Here is a 16259-nt window from a genome sequence, read left to right as displayed (position 1 = left end):
TAGTTTAAAGTATGGAAACATCATAGAACACCTAGCTTCTTCTAGCTTCTCGCCGAACTGAGACCGCTATGAAGAACAGAGGCGGTGTTACACAGTATTTCCGTGATTTATTCTGTGGCTGACATGCTTATTCGGCATGCTCAATTTATGAAGCGAAATTCTGTTTATCCGGGACATGCATGGGTAAACACTGAACATCCGAGAAGGAAATGTTTTATTACAAAAAAGTACAAATAGGTAAAATACAGTGCAATCATACATATTTCATACGAATGTAAACATAACAGGAAAGCACGTGGAGCTACATCTTATGAGCTCCTAAACAATAATGAAAGACAAGCATTTACATGCGTCAGAGACAAGCACCTACAGAGTCCAGCTCCCAAAATGATGTGAGAATTGTTTATGGGAGAACGAAACAGCATTTCTCTCACTCAGAGTATTCAACAACTCCAAACTGTGCATTACGCCCTTACTTTTCATTCTTGAGTGCAGTTCCATTGTCAGAATGGTCCAATTAATGAAAAATGATGTCGAGAGCACTTACATTTGGAGCTTCTTCTGGCTCTCTAAGTAAAATGAGTTAATGTAATGAAATCTATGGTAATGAAAGAACTCTTTTAGTAAGCAAGTTTCATAGTTCACTCTTGAAATATTAATCCGCAGGATGTTTCATGTAGTAACAGCACTTACAGCTCCAGGACCGTTTATGAAATGTGATGATGATCTATGCAGTGGTGTATGAGGCGATGTTTACGTGTGTGCAGTTAGAGTATTATCCTAGTGAATATTTAGAACCTGTGTTCTTTACGATTCAAGATACTCTAGACGTCGCGAATGGCAATGAATGGTGCTGATGGTTCGTGATATGTGGACCAGTAGCAAAGCGTGATCGATGAAGTGACGTGATTAAGAAACCGATGAATTGTGTACATGAATACTGATTACAGGGATGGCAATCTTCTTTATACAGATTATTAAGCCTAAGCCTTATATGCAAACGGAATACATGAACATCTAATCTATGTCTACTCTGATGAGCTGCTGTACAACGATGGTTAGTTATAAAATCCTGTGATCGTGAAACGACATGAGGAACGTAAATGCCAGTTAATAATCACTACCATAACTCTCCTGGGAATGAAAAGGTTACACATACTTCCGAATATGAAGCCTTATCCATAGTTGGATATACTTTCCCGGATTATTATTTTTTTTATCTGAATGGGAATAAAACATGGACTTAATAAAAAGCAGAAAAAGATTATTTTAGGACACATAACCAGGTACCTTTAATGACGCGCATGAATGATAAGTGGCAATGAATGGTGTAAGCGATATGTGACAATAAAATTCAGTCTTAGTTTAAACAGTTAAGATAGTTCACTCACTTTTGTGATTGAATGAGGTCCATAGTTCCTCACAAAATCTAGCGATGATGGACAATATGACAGTTAGGTGCAGGTGAGTGCGTGGTTTGTGAGGTTAATTGCGCTGATGAATGGATACTGCGATGCTATTTGACTTGGATATGTACATGATACAGTGGCAACTACAGAATATGTGTTGGGTGACGGATGCACAGTTGATATAGCCGAGACTGTTCGCCCAGTAGTTAACACAAGAAAACAAATTCTTGTACGTTTGTGTCTTCCGCCGTTTTGACACACTGTGTAGTAAAAAGAAAACAGTATTTTACAGAGAAGATTCACCTTTGTTACGAATATCCTCCGTAAAGCTTGGATTATTTATTAGCGCCACTGTAGTTGACAATAAATTTCACACATCCCAATTTTGTGCACTATCAAAGAATCTCATGGTTTTTGGCTAGCGTTGTATGTAAGCATGATGCTGCAATGAATGATGGATTATGAAGCCCAACTCCCTATTTGCAAGCAACAAGCATTGTATGATTAGTTAGTTAGTGGCGATACGAGATAACAGCTGCGTGATGTGTGAGTTGATTGTGGATTATGAGCAAAGGCACTACTCTACATATGAGATGTTTCCTTTCAAGGTTTGTAGATGGGAAATGGAGCTGTGATGGTTGGCCCCCTGTTCTCACACTTACCATAGTAAGACACTAAAATATGTTAATTGTTGAGACTTCTAATTGTTTAGGTCCTGAATACACAGTTATTGTCGGGGATGCAGTTTGGACATGGTGATGTGGCATGGCTAGAGCAAATGTTATTGCGAAGTATATGATTGTAGAATTAGAAATGGGTATACGACAGGTGATGTGAACTCGGGATTTCGATACATAATCTTCTACCAGTGGTGTAGGACACAACACAAGTAACATGTTTTCCCAAGTCTCTTGATTGGTGAACCCATTTGAGATAGCTGTTCAGTTTTCACTTGTGTCTTCCAAAAACACTGTCGGCCCTAACAATCGATTGTGATTTGATAATGTGGATGAGTGGAGCAAATGCTATGATGAGACATATGATTGTCGAGTTAAAAGTGACATATGATAAGTGAAGTGAAGCCAGTGACAAATAGATTAGGACACGACACAAATAACATATTTTCCTGAAGCACCTTGCTTCGTGTACCCAGTTATAGTGATGGGCCAGTTATTCATTTTGTCAACACAGCACTGGTATCCATTAACAATGCTGTTGGGTATACCAATGGACTCTCGGGAGTTTGTGCCCACATAGGCTTGTAATGCACAGTAGTGTTGCGTGAAGTGATGCATTTTGGAACTGAGCTGGGCCCTTGCTGGGAAACCCCAGTGGGGGACCACTGTGACGTTAAGCACCCTGGCGGTAGTGGCTGAAGCTGACCCCCCTGCCCGGGTGCCTCAGGGTGGGGGCCTGGATGGGCACGAAACCGCTCTGGCTCTGCTGCTGCTGCTTGGCTGGAGGGGCGGCCGTGGACTTGACGTGTGCGCTCTTCAGGTGCTGCTGCACCTGCTGCTGGGCGAGTGCGTTGTAGTCGGGCTTGGCCTGCTGCTGCAGCTGCTGTTGCAGTTGCTGCTGTTGCAGCTGCTGCTGTTGCAGCTGCTGCTGCTGCAGCTGCTGCTGTTGCAGGAGGGCGCTGTAGTCGTACTGCACCTGCTGCTGCTGGGGCTGCTGGTACTGCTGCAGCTGCTCCGGGGAGATGTAGAACTGCTGCTGAGCCGCAGCTGCGGGGGCGGCTGCTGGAACCTGCAAACAGAGCACAGCTGTAGTCTGTCCTGTGCCCAAGCTGTGACTTAATTACGAGGGCTGTTCTGAAAGGAAAGTCAGATCAGGCGCGAAATGCAAAACCACAGTGAAAATCAGATGAAGCTTTGGACAGATGTGTTGGGCAGTGTACTAGTATGCCTGTCGATTGCGTCAATTTGCTCTTTTAAGTTCTGAGCACACAGTGAGCACGTAAAGATGTGTAGAAAATAGTGTCTCCCGCCAAGTACGAGGTTCTGACAAAAAAATTCGCCTGCTGTCATATAGCCCAAATAATATGCATTTCCTTCTTCATGACAGTTCTCAGCCACAGTCTTCAGGAACAATGAAGACGGTCCTAAAGCGTTTTTGGTGGGAAATGTTTGATCACCCACCATACATCCCAGAGCTGGCTACCCCTGAGTTTTATCTCTGCTCACAAGAACCTGGCTATGCAGGCAACATTTTGGCACAGACAAGGAGTTACAGAACAGCTTACAGTATTGGGGTACAGCACAGGCGGCTATCTTCTTTTAGGAGCGTATTGGAAGTTCGTACAACGCTACAACAAATGTCTAAGTTGGATAGACAACTATGTAGAGAAGTAACTGGAAGTTGTAGCTAACTACTGCATATAAAATAACTTTGATTTTCAAAATGGTTTCCATTTTGCGACCATTCGGACGTTACTTTCCGAATAGCCATCGCATTTAGTTAGTCAGTCAGTTACATGTTTCACAGACCATTTGAGCGACTTTTTACGAAATAATGTGAAACAAGTCATTATTAGATTATTTTCCGTGAATAGATACATGCTGGCCATTTACAAGTTCCTAAATGGCACACTCACCTAAATGTAACGTTAATGATCGTATTACACAACTACACATAAATCTAACGTCTTTCTTTATCTTTTTTTACAATGTACTAACATTTAAATAATAATTTGTCTATGGGAAAGAAGGAGTTGCCCAGAAGAAATGATATTGGATTAGATTTAAAAGTTGCTTTGCTACTTATCAGACATTTTATGTTATTGGACAAAGAAAAATTTGTTTTCTTTTTATATGTATTGAGCCACTAACAACTTAAAGAGTGCATAACGAAGCTCTCTTTTTCTTATATTGTTATAGATATGGGCATCAATGTTCTTCTCAAATTGTGATTGATTACGTAAGATGAACTTCACTAGTGAATGTACAGGCTGTCTGTCCTAAGAGTTGTCAGGCGTTTTTCTCTGGCGTTTCGGAAGATATCTGCGATTTCAATTTGCAATGTATAGATGCAATCGGACGAAACAAATACTGCTCGTTGCGGTATCACTGTTGAAGTTTGCTCACAAAGAACTCGTGCGACCCATTCTAGGATAAGGTTAAAGTGTTTGGGACCCATACCAAATAAGAGTAACAGGGGAAAATGAACGTATACAGAGAAGGGGCGCACTCACGGTTACAGGCTGGTTTCACCTATGGGAGAGCGCCATGGTGAAGAAGCCTAACTAGCAGACTCTTGAAGAAAGACGGAAACTTGTCTGAGAAAGCCTTCTTACAAACTTTCAAGAAACAGCTTTAACTAAGGAATCTAGGAGTATACTCCGGCTCGCAGCATACAAAATTAATTACAGCGTGCATAGAAGTGTTTAAGCAATCAATCGTATCGCTCTTCATAAATGATTGGAGACGGAAGAAACCCTAAAAAATGGTAAAATGAGAAGCTCACTCTGACATGCCTTTCACATTGATTTACAGACTACTGGTGTAGATGTAAATGACTAAGCTGAACGCAGCCTGGATAAATAGGCTGGTCTTCCAAAGTAGCACCTGGACCACAGACAGTTTAGTCCCAGGACACTGGCATACTGAATATCAGACTGATTATCAGAAGCTTTATCCCACGTCCTGTCCTACCATAAATCCAAATACTTGTGGGGAAAAATTCTTTTACAGTCGAACTTCAATCTAGAACGAATCTTTCGTGAATGAAAGCGTATTGGTGTACTTATGAGAGATGGAGATAAAGTATTAACTGATGACACTAGGTAACCAAAGTTGTGAATCAGAATTTTTCAATTGTTGCAGAGAAATTACAAAAGAAATTCCCAGGAACAGATATGGCACCTGTGAAGGAGTATTCACTGAGAGTATAATGACGGGATTACCAACCATAGAGCACGAAGTATCAATAACTGTACATACACAGCATACAAGTTCCCTTAGGAAAACCAGTTAACGATTCATTCCCACTACGGAACTTTGCAGACTATTTAAAATAAACAATAGTTCTAAAGAAAGGTAATGCAGGAAACCTAGAGAACCGTGGAGACCTATTTTGTTGCAGTTATCATTCTAAAAAACACAAGAATAAATTATAGAAGGCATATTAATAAACTACTTGAATGAAGACAACCCCATAAGTACATAACACATTGGTAGAAACAAGAATCAACCATAGTAGAATTTACAAAAGTGCTACTTGATTCTCTTGACGAGGGTGAGTGCCTTGCGTGCATATTCTTAGAACTGCACATGATTTTTGATACTCTTGACCATAACATTGTACAGAATAATATAGAATCTTTAGGAACAAGACTTGCAGCTAATAACTGATTTTGATCAAATGTAGCATACAGGGTACAAAGAGTGAACCTAACATAAACCTCAAACTGTTAGTAGTGAAACACTTGCGAAAATCAATACAGATTAATATAGGAGTTCTTCAGGACTGCACATTATGATCAATATCGTTCCCCGTGTGCATAATTCACTTTCTGAATAATGGACGTCATGGGCACAACTTTTCTGTGTGGCGATAGTAACATTGCAGATCTACTTGACTCATTAGAAGTGGTTCGTGAAAGCACTGGACTGCATAAACAAGGTTTTTATTATGAAATAACATATTTTTGCTGCCTGGAAGGATTTTCCTTCATTCATATCCTCTGCGACGCATTTAGAGAAATAATTCCCGCTCTAAAGGAAGTTTTTGGAGTATTATGGTATTTTTGGGTGATGGTTGCGATGTGTAGGGCGAAAGTTTCTTCATTGTTCTCGTACCTTTACTGTTACGTAAAGACGTGAATTTTAGTAACTTTTATAATGTATCTCTCTCTATGGTGAATGACAGATTAAGAAATATGTATCACGGATTTCTTGTTCTTCTCTTACGCCGAAACACTCGCGTATTAAGCATCAATCACACGACTTATGGTTCACAGACACATTGAAAAAAGAAACGTTCAGTAACAAAGAATGAAAAAGGTATCTTACATATTGTCAACGAAGATACGACGTTACAGATAGTTCGCAGAGTCAGTGCACTGTTCTAGAGTGCCGACTGTATTTATCATATTTAATATAAATCATTATTTGATTATATATTAGATACAAGTGCGTTTATAAGTACCGGGTGATCAAAAAATCAGTATAAATTTTAAAACTTAATAAACCACGGAATAATGTAGATAGAGAGGTAAAAATTGAAACACATGCTTGGAATGACATGGGGTTTTATTAGAACAAAAATAAAACACCTACTGGAACGTACAATATTTATGCAAGATGGCGCTCCGCCACATATTGCTTGATGCGTGAAAGATCTCTTGCGCGCGTCGTTTGGTGATGATCGTGTGCTCAGCCGCCACTTTCGTCATGCTTGGCCTCCCAGGTCCGCAGACCTCAGTCCGTGCGATTATTGGCTTTGGGGTTACCTGAAGTCGCAAGTGTATTGTGATCGACCGACATCTCTAGGGATGCCGAAAGACAACATCCGACGCCAATGCCTCACCATAACTCAGGACATGCTTTACAGTGCTGTTCACAACATCAGTCCTCGACTACGGCTATTGTTGAGGAATGATGGTGGACATATTGAGCATTTGCTGTAAAGAACATCACCTTTGCTTTGCGTTACTTTGTTATGCTAATTATTGCTATTCTGATCAGATGAAGCGCCATCTGTAGGACATTTATTGAACTTTTGTAGCTCTTCCGCTCTAATAACACCCCATGTCATTCCAAGCATGTGTGTCAATTTGTACCTCTCTATCTACATTATTCCATGATTTATTCAGTTTTCAAATTTATACTGACTTTTTGATCACCCGGTATATCCACTTTACTTGCTTATTTAAAGGTATTACAGAACAAAGAAAAGCATGGCTTTTAACGGCAAGTGTTATTTTACAACGAATGAAAGTAATATCGTAGCAAATTAAACAACAACATCTTGCAGAGAAAGCAAATGAGACCGTAAGTTTAGAACTGGTCAGTGAAGTGTTATAGTACAAGAGAACCACCTGATTTTACCGTCTGAGACATCACATCAACTGCAGCGAGTAATACCCAGTGCGAGTAGACAAGCAGTGCTAGACGGAATGCTACGTACCTTGTACTGCGCCCTCTGTGCTGGGATGTTGACAACGGGCGCCTGTGCGAACTGCTGCAGGTACTGCTGCGGGTAGGCGGCGCCTGCCAGCGCAGCTCCTGTAAGATAGGAGGGGGGGAGGTACTTTCAGCTGGTCCAGGCCGGAAGGAAGGTAGAGCACACGCTTAAGGCACGATCTGACTGGTAAGTGAAGACTAGAGGTGGAAAGAAACAAATCTGTGTGTGTGTGTGTGTGTGTGTGTGTGTGTGTGTGTGTGTGTGTGTGTGTGTGTGTGAGTGAGAGAGAGAAGGCGAGAGGGAGAGAGAAAGAGAGAGAGAGACAGAGAGAGAGAGAAAGAGGGGGGGGGGGGTGAGTGAGTGAGTTTGCTTTGAGATTATTGGTTAATTTGTTAATAAATATGCATATCAAAACATTGGACGCAACGTATGTCTCTTGTCTGTCAAATATGTGTCAAATACCACGGCTACATGTGTGGCGTATTTACATTGTTAGTTGTTTAGCTCTTTGTGTCAAGATGAGATGTCAAACACAAGTGTGTAAATAATCTGAGGACAATAAAATAATTAACATGCAACTCGTTCATAGAAGGGGCGATCAAGGAAATGAAATAAAACTTTAGAATAATGATTTAACCATCGTGAACGTCGTACAAGGTTCCAAAACACTGTCGTTTAAGTCATCTTATTAACAAGAACTGATGTTTACGTTAAAACTAAAAAACTGCCGGGAAGTGATGAAGGACCTTAAAAGGCCAGTAACACAAAAATTAGGCAAGAGGCGCAACAAGAAGGCAAACTCAAAAAAAGACTGATGCCACAGAATGGTGCTGAAAATAAACTGACAAGAAAAACGAGAAAGGTCTCGGTGAAATAGGCGACAAAAAGAATTTGTGGAAAATACTGACTATAAGAAGAATCAAGAGGATAGGAAATGGACTAAAAGCTGAAATTTTCGTGGCAGTACAGAAAGATGGTAAAAGCTGTAGGGGAGGTGCAGATTGGAATACATCCAAGAAATAATTGAGGACAATGGTGCAAGTAAAATGAAATGTCATGTGGCAAGGGCCTCCCGTCGGGTAGGCCGCTCGCCTGGTGCACGTCTCTTTAGGTGACGCCACATTGGCGACTTGCGTGACGATGAGGATGAAATGATGATAAAGATAACACAACACCCAGTCCCTGAACGGAGAAAATCTCCGACCCAGCCGGGAATCGAACCTGGGATCCTCGTATGGCATTCTGCCACACTGACAATTCAAATATGGAAGCAAAGATGGTGCAAGTAATACTCTAAGATCGGCCAGGCAGCCACAGGAGCAAGTGGCCACGGGTGGGCAAATGGTTGATGCACACGCAGTGTAGTAGCTGAGTCGCAGCACATACACTCAAACGCCATGTGCAGGGGCTCCCAGTTAGCTCACTCATGAGTAGGACATGTTCAATAGGGTTATCTAGCGAGTAACCTACACTAGCTGCCCACGAGTCCCATGAAGAATGTGGAAGGATGCCCTGCCCTGTGGGGTAGTGCCAGAACAGCCTACTGTATGATGAAGAGGTTGGCACAAGAGAGGAAGTCGTCGTGGAGTCCATCACGCCACTCAACTGATGACCCAAAAAAATGAGAAGATCAATGACAAGATGCCTTTCTAAGACTAAAAAAAGTCAGCGAAAAGATGTGAGATTCAAATCGTGATATTTCTGGTATGTCCGCTCGGACCCACCTGGGATAGCAGCAGCTGGCTGGTACTGGAGAGCGGCAGCAGCTGCAGCTGCCGGCTGCTGCTGTGCTTGGTAGAACGCAGACACGGGGAGGCCGGCACCTGCCGCCCCACCCAGCAGCTGCCGTTGTGCCTGCAGCTGCAGCTGCTGTGCCTGTGCGGGCGACACGTAGAGTACCTGCTGTCCCGGCAGCTGCGGCGCCTGTGCAGCCGCCGCAGCGGGGACGTGTTGTGCTACCTGTGGCTGGTAGGCGGCCGCCAGCTGCTGCAGTGTGGCTGGGCTGAACAGCTGCTGCTGCTGCTGCTGCAGCTCCGCTAGCTGCGCGTAGCCCAGGGGGATCTGCTGCTGTTGTGGCACCTGCTGGACCTGCCAAAAGGAGCATTACTTGTGTACACATGTGGGGCTGTGCAATGTTGTAAAGCACTGATGCTGATTTTTATTTTATCATCAGTATCTAAACATCAGTATCTGACAATTATAACTAGGAACATCGATTTTCTTAAGAATGGTGACAAATCATAAATTTATAGTGGCGTAAATAGCAGTATACAAATATATCTCATATCATACTTGTTAATCAAGACATACAGCAAGAATAGAGGTTACAGAAACCACTCCTTTTTGTCCACCTACTGTAAAAATAATACTCGTGAGAGAAATTTCATCTTCACCCTTTAGTGTTGATGACACAAAATACCTGTCAGTTCAAGGCATAAAGTCTAAAAATGAGTCTGTGATCATTTGTTTGCCACTTTATTTTACAGGTCCGTCTTGATCACATAAATTTTTACATTTCACTAGGACCGGTTTCAGCTACTGTGATCTTCAGATCATAAAATATTCTGATGTAATATCAACGTCAAACTAAACATGTAGGTACATAGTAAGTGTTCAAATACCTGCTTTTGAGAATAATCTTTCATAAGCCGATTATACAGCTTTACAGTTGATGTATATAAGAGTAATTTCTTGCAGCTTTTGTAGCTTTATATAGTTACAACATGCGAGTGATTCCACGCTTCTAATGGATCTTGTTTAAGATATAGAAGGACATCTTCGAGCTATTAAATGAACTGTAGTGGTAGATCTGTATCTGTTCCTGTTTTCAAATTATACTTTTCTTGTCCTTTTTTTTGGAATGCTTAATCCGTAAATCAAATTTGATTTCTCTGTTTACCTGTGTTGCCACACTAGCTGACACCATGAAAGCATGAACTGCATGATAGGGATCAGTGAAGTCTTTACTACAAGAAAATTCATTCAAAAATAATTCTCGTCTCCCCCTCCCTCCCTCTCCCCCCCCCCCCCCCCCCCGCTGTCTCCCATCGTCACATTTGACAAGTCGTAAACGTGTTGCACTGGTGTCATATGATGATGCGATAAGGAAACATAGTGTGTAAATTACGAAATACTTACTGATAGCGGCAGCAAGCAACTTGCATATTGTTGCATGTTGATGAATTCTTCTCGCGTAATCAGCTGTGTGGTGGCGTAGTCTTCTCGCAACGTTTCAGTGAGTTTGGTACCCAACATCTTCTGGAGAAGATGGGTACGTAACTCACTGAAACGTTGCGACAAGACGACGCCACCACACGGCTGATAACCTGAGAAGAATTCATCAGTGGAATACACCGAGAAAGACTGAAATCGCATATAACTTCCATATTTTTTTATTTTTTTGGCAACATTGATGGTCACTATTTTTTTCTATAACACTGATGATACGATGTTTCAGAGACTTTAGTATCGTTACTGACAGATCGCTGTTTAAACTCCCAACATTATGCAAGTATCAGTAATTGTCCAACATTCATATACTGGGTGATTCAATTTGCTGTTAGAGGCTTTTAGGGGTTGTAGAGGGGACTTGGTAGATAAATTACTTTCAGACACCCCGCTTCATGGTCTGCACACAGCAGAGGCAATGAGCCCTGATCTGTGTACTCCACAGGAGTTGTTCCACGTGCTGACCCTGCAGTTATTTGCACAGGTTGTATCTGTGACACATGCTGCCATGACACTGTCCACAAACGCTGGTGCACATCTATGCAGCACCACAGTCAGCCCTCCAAGTTGGTAATGTACCAGTTTTCCACAGTCATTGTTGCAGTTGGATAATAATGACATGTGGGGGACTGAGGCAATCCTGAACACCTCCTTGAGCCGGCCGGAGTGGCCGAGCGCTTCGAGGCGCTACAGTGTGGAATCGCGCGACCGCTACGGTCGCAGGTTCGAATCCTGCCTCGGGCATGGATGTGTGTGATGTCCTTAGGTTAGTTAGGTTTAAGTAGTTCTAAGTTCTAGGGGACTGATGACCTCAGATGTTAAGTCCCATAGTGCTCAGAGCCATTTGAACCATTTTTGAACACCTCCTTGATACGTGCTTTGTGCAACTCTGTCATTAATTAACCTAGTCTTCAACTATACAGGGTGTCCGAAAAGTCTTTCCCTGATTACATGAATTGATAACTCAGGCTAGAAGTAAGATACAAATATGGAACTGGTGTCTAATTGTTTACAAACCATCAAAGTTTTTTTCATACATCAGTAAACTTCCACTTCCACTGATGCTCAATGACAGTACACGTCGATATGACTTTGAGGTCGAAATGCTATCACGTACTGGGGCCGATGATGGTCATCTCAGACGAATTGCCTTTTCTGACGAAGCGACCTTTATCGTCAGTGGAGTAGTGAATAGCCATAATGTGCGCATTTGAGGTTCACAACCCCCTGGCGAGGTCATGGAGTGCACCAGAGGCAGTCCAAAGGTGAATGTTTGGTGCGTGCTATTGCACGATCGAATTATCGGGCCATTCTGCTTCGCTGAGGCTACCATCACATCTGCAGTGTATCTGGACATGTTGCAACTGTATGCTGTTCCTCAGCTGCTTCAGTATCACTCCGATGTCTTGTTTTAGCAAGACGGTGCACCGCCTCATTGGGGTTTGGACGTCCGTGCCTATCTCGATATGACCTTTCCTGGGCGATGGATTGGTCGTGATGGGCCAACGGTTTGGCCTCCACGCTCTCCTGACATAGCCCCATTAGACTTCTTTTTGTGGGGTTATGTCAAGGACGAGGTCTACCGAATACGTGTACCAGATCTCGAAACCCTGCGGCAACGAATAACCACAGTCGTTGAATCGATCCCTCCAGTTATGTTGGCTAATGTGTGGACGGAAACTGAATATCGCCTACATGTGCTACGTGCTACCAAGGGTGCTCATGTGGAAGTTTACTGATGTGTGAAAAAACTTAGATAGTTTGTAAACAATTAGACACCAGTTTCATATTTGTATCTTACTTCTAGCCTGAGTTATCAATTTATGTAATCCGGGTAAGACTTTTCGGACACCCTGTATTTCATGTTGAAATGGGACACTTCTGGAAATGAATTCCTTACCAAAAGTGAGCCTACTAACAAGGGAACCTCCCCATCGCACCTCCCTCAGATTTAGTTATAAGTTGGCACAGTGGATAGGTCTTGAAAAACTGAACACAGATCAATCGAGGAAACAGGAAGAAGTTGTGTGGAACTATGAAAAAAATAAGCAAAATATACAAACTGAGTAGTCCATGCGAAAGATAGGCAACATCAAGGACAACCTGAGCTCAGGAGCACCGTGGACCCGTGGTTAGCGTGAGTGGCTACGGAGCGAGAGGTCTTCGGTTCAAGTATTCACTCATGTGAAAAGTTTTTTTTTTTTATTTTCAGACAATTATTATCTGTCCGTCCGTCCGTCCGTCCGATGCGAGGTAACTACGCCGTAGTATGGGGACGCTACACATAAACAAACATCGAAACACACGACGTCAGTCGACTACAGCGCACAGAAGAGAGAGTATTCCTGCTAACGAGGCTCCCTGGCTGGCAGTTGACTGTTCGCTACTTTGCACGAGAGTGCATTAAATACATGAGATGTATTCCGTGGGCAATATGAATCCAGCAAATATAGCTCCCGACTTCAATAACACTCGCACAGTTTTGCGGTGCGGTCGCAAAACACAGACACTAAACTTATTACAGTGAACAGAGACGTCAATGAACGAACGATCATCTTTGCAGAAATAAGGAAAGTAAACTTTGCACTCGAGGGAAGACTTGAACCAAGGCCCTCTCGTTCCGCAGCCGCTCACGCTTACCACAGGACCACGGTGCTCCTGAGCTCACATTGTCCTTGATGTTGCCTATCTTTCGCATGAACTACTCAGTTTGTATATTTTGGTTATTTTTTTCATAGTTCCACACAACTTCTTCCTGTTTTCTCGATTGATCTGTGTTCAGCATTTTAAGGCCTATCCACTGTGCCAGCTTATAACTAAATCTGAGGGGGGTGCAATGGGGAGGTTCCCTTGTAAGTTCCCTCCTTAGGATCGCTGACAGGTGAGGGAGAGTGTACAGCTGGGAGGGCGGGAGCTGACCTGCTGCTGCGCGTACAGCTGCTGCTGCTGGGGCTGCGGCTGCTGCTGCAGCTGCTGTCTCTCCTTGGCGCTGCTGAGGGTGTCGCGCTCAATGTCCTCCAGCCGGATCTGCCGCTGCTGTTCCTCGGCAGCTGCCGCCAGCTGCGCCACCAGGCAGGCACACACCGCCACCCAGCACACCACGCCGCCGCTTGTCCTCATCTGCAAAACCACAGATACACGTATCCTCTGTTAGGCTGTTCCTTGTCAGTGAACTCTGCTACTGACTATCATAATTACAGTGATCTGCTGCACGTCTTTCAACTGGACTTCACGGTACTGGTGAAAGGAGACCTATAATATAACATTGAGTCTTAAATACATGGCGATCCTGGTGAATCTTTGCATCATTGGAAGGCTAGGTTAAGAGTAGACTGAAATATTCTGTGATCTGCTGGAAGTCTTTCAACTGGACTTCATGGCGTCAGGTTGAGTGTCCCTAAAATACCCCAATAATTGTACTGGTAAAATGGAAATGTCGTGTGGCTAGGGCCTCCCGTCGGGTAGACCGTTCGCCTGGTGCAGGTCTTTCGATTTGACGCCACTTCGGCGACCTGCGCGTCGATGGGGATGATATGATGATGATTAGGACAACACAACACCCAGTCCCTGAGCGGAGAAAATCTCCGACCCAGCCGGGAATCGAACCCGGGCCCCTAGGATTGACAGTCTGTCACGCTGACCACTCAGCTACCGGGGCGGACATTGTACTGGTGAAAGGAGACCTATCATGTAACATGGAGTCTGAAATACATGACGATCCTGGTGAATCTTCGCACCATTGGAAGGCTAGGTTATGAGTAGATTGAAATATTCTCTGGTCAGTACTCGATCCTCTGACCTTTCAGTTTCTTGGCACCAGATCGCCAGCCATTACCACTGCTGACTAACCAGTACAACTTCCCTGACCATCTTTTTCCCTTCGCCATTGTAAATGATGCAGAGTCGGTTGTGGGTATGACGGAGACCTGTAGCGCCAAATTTCAAATTTGTTCTGTTCTGATCTTACCTGAAGAGCTTATTGTTTCACTTGCGTACAAGGCTACACTCCAGGCAAATACCTTCATAAAAGACTTCCTAACACTTAAATTTATATTCCATATTCAAAAATTTCCCTTTTTCAGAAACGGTTTTCTTGCTATAGCCAGTCTGCATTTCATATTCTGTCTACTTTGGCCATCATCAGTAACTTTACTGCCCGAATAGTAAAACCCGTCACTACTTTTAGCGGCTCATTTCCTAACCACAAAGCATCTTCTGATTTAATTGGACTACGTTCCATTAACCCTTTTTTTTTTACTTTTGTTGATATTGATCTCATAACCTCTTTTGAAGACTAGAAACAATCCTGTTGGCAGAACATCCGCAACAATAATACAAATAGATATGATTTACAACTAATGCGGTATTTTCATCCTCTGCTATAATCCTCAGTTGCTGATGTTATTGTCGTGTAACCACTCCGCCACAAGCCGTGCATTATGAACAGGTGCGGCGAAAAATACTTCAAAGGATAATCAGCTGCAAAAGAGGTCCTGGACGAAGACGAATATCTTGATTTGACCACCTTAGATGCTGGTTCCCAGAGCGCCGCAATAAACAAAAACCAACGATGACGTAGTATTTAACCAAAGACTGTCACACCATATCGTTTATACAAGTACTGTACTACTGCACCAAACAGACGTTGGACAAAGATGCACTAGGTGATCAAAAGTATCCGGACACCTGGCTGAAAATCACTTACAAGTTCGTGTCGCATCCATAGGTAATGCTGGAATTCAATATATTGTTGGCCCACCTTTAGCCTTCATGACAGATTCTGCTCTCGCAGCCATACGTTCAATCAGAGGCTGGAAAGTTTCTTGGGGAATGGCAGCCAATTCTTCACGGAGTCTCCACTAAGGAGAGGTATCCCTGTCGGTCGGTGAGGAACGATGTCGGCGTTCCAAAACATCCCAAAGCTGTTCTGTAGGATTGAGGTCAGGAATCTGTGCAGGCCAGTCCATTACACGGCCTGCATTATGAACAGGTACTCGATCGTGTTGAAAGATGCAATCGCCTTTCCCGAATTGCTCTTCAACAGTGGGAAGCAAGAAGGTGCTTAAAACATCAATGTAGGCCTGTGCTTTGATAGTGCCACGCAAAACAAAAAGGGGTGCAAGCCCCCTTCATGAAAAACACGACGACAATATAACACACCGCCTCCGAATTTTACTGTTGGCACTACACACGCAGCCAGATGACGTTCACCGGGCATTCGCCATACCCACACCCTGCCATCGGATCGTCACATTCTGTACCCGTGATTCGTCATTCAACACAACGTTTTCTCACTGTTCACTCGTCCATGTTCATGCTCCTTGCACCAACCGAGGCGTTGGCATTATTTGTGGCTTATGAGCAGCCGCTGGATCATGAAATCCTTCTCACCTCCCGCCTAACTGTCGTAGTACTTGCAGTGGATCCTGATGCAGTTTGGAATTCCTGTGTGATGGTCTGGATAGATGTCTGCCTATTACACATGACGACCCTCTTCAA

At 43.3% G+C, this 16259-nt stretch overlaps 1 protein-coding gene across 1 annotated transcript in view; it reads right to left on the bottom strand.

The window, feature by feature from the left end:
- Positions 1–217: 217 nt before the first annotated feature.
- Positions 218–16259, bottom strand: part of LOC124550932 (bromodomain-containing protein DDB_G0280777-like) — a 44280-nt gene continuing 28238 nt past the window's right edge. Inside the window, exons 2-5 of the mRNA XM_047125732.1 lie at positions 13680–13880; positions 9257–9620; positions 7536–7633; positions 218–3155 (exon numbers count right to left, since the gene is read on the bottom strand). Of these exons, the coding sequence (XP_046981688.1) occupies positions 2760–3155; positions 7536–7633; positions 9257–9620; positions 13680–13880 (1059 nt within the window). The 3' untranslated portion in view covers positions 218–2759. The remainder of the gene's footprint in view (positions 3156–7535; positions 7634–9256; positions 9621–13679; positions 13881–16259) is intronic.

The sequence above is a fragment of the Schistocerca americana genome, chromosome 9 (assembly GCF_021461395.2).
Source record: "Schistocerca americana isolate TAMUIC-IGC-003095 chromosome 9, iqSchAmer2.1, whole genome shotgun sequence".
NCBI lineage: Eukaryota > Metazoa > Arthropoda > Insecta > Orthoptera > Acrididae > Schistocerca > Schistocerca americana.
This window is presented reverse-complemented; position numbering and strand designations above follow the sequence as displayed.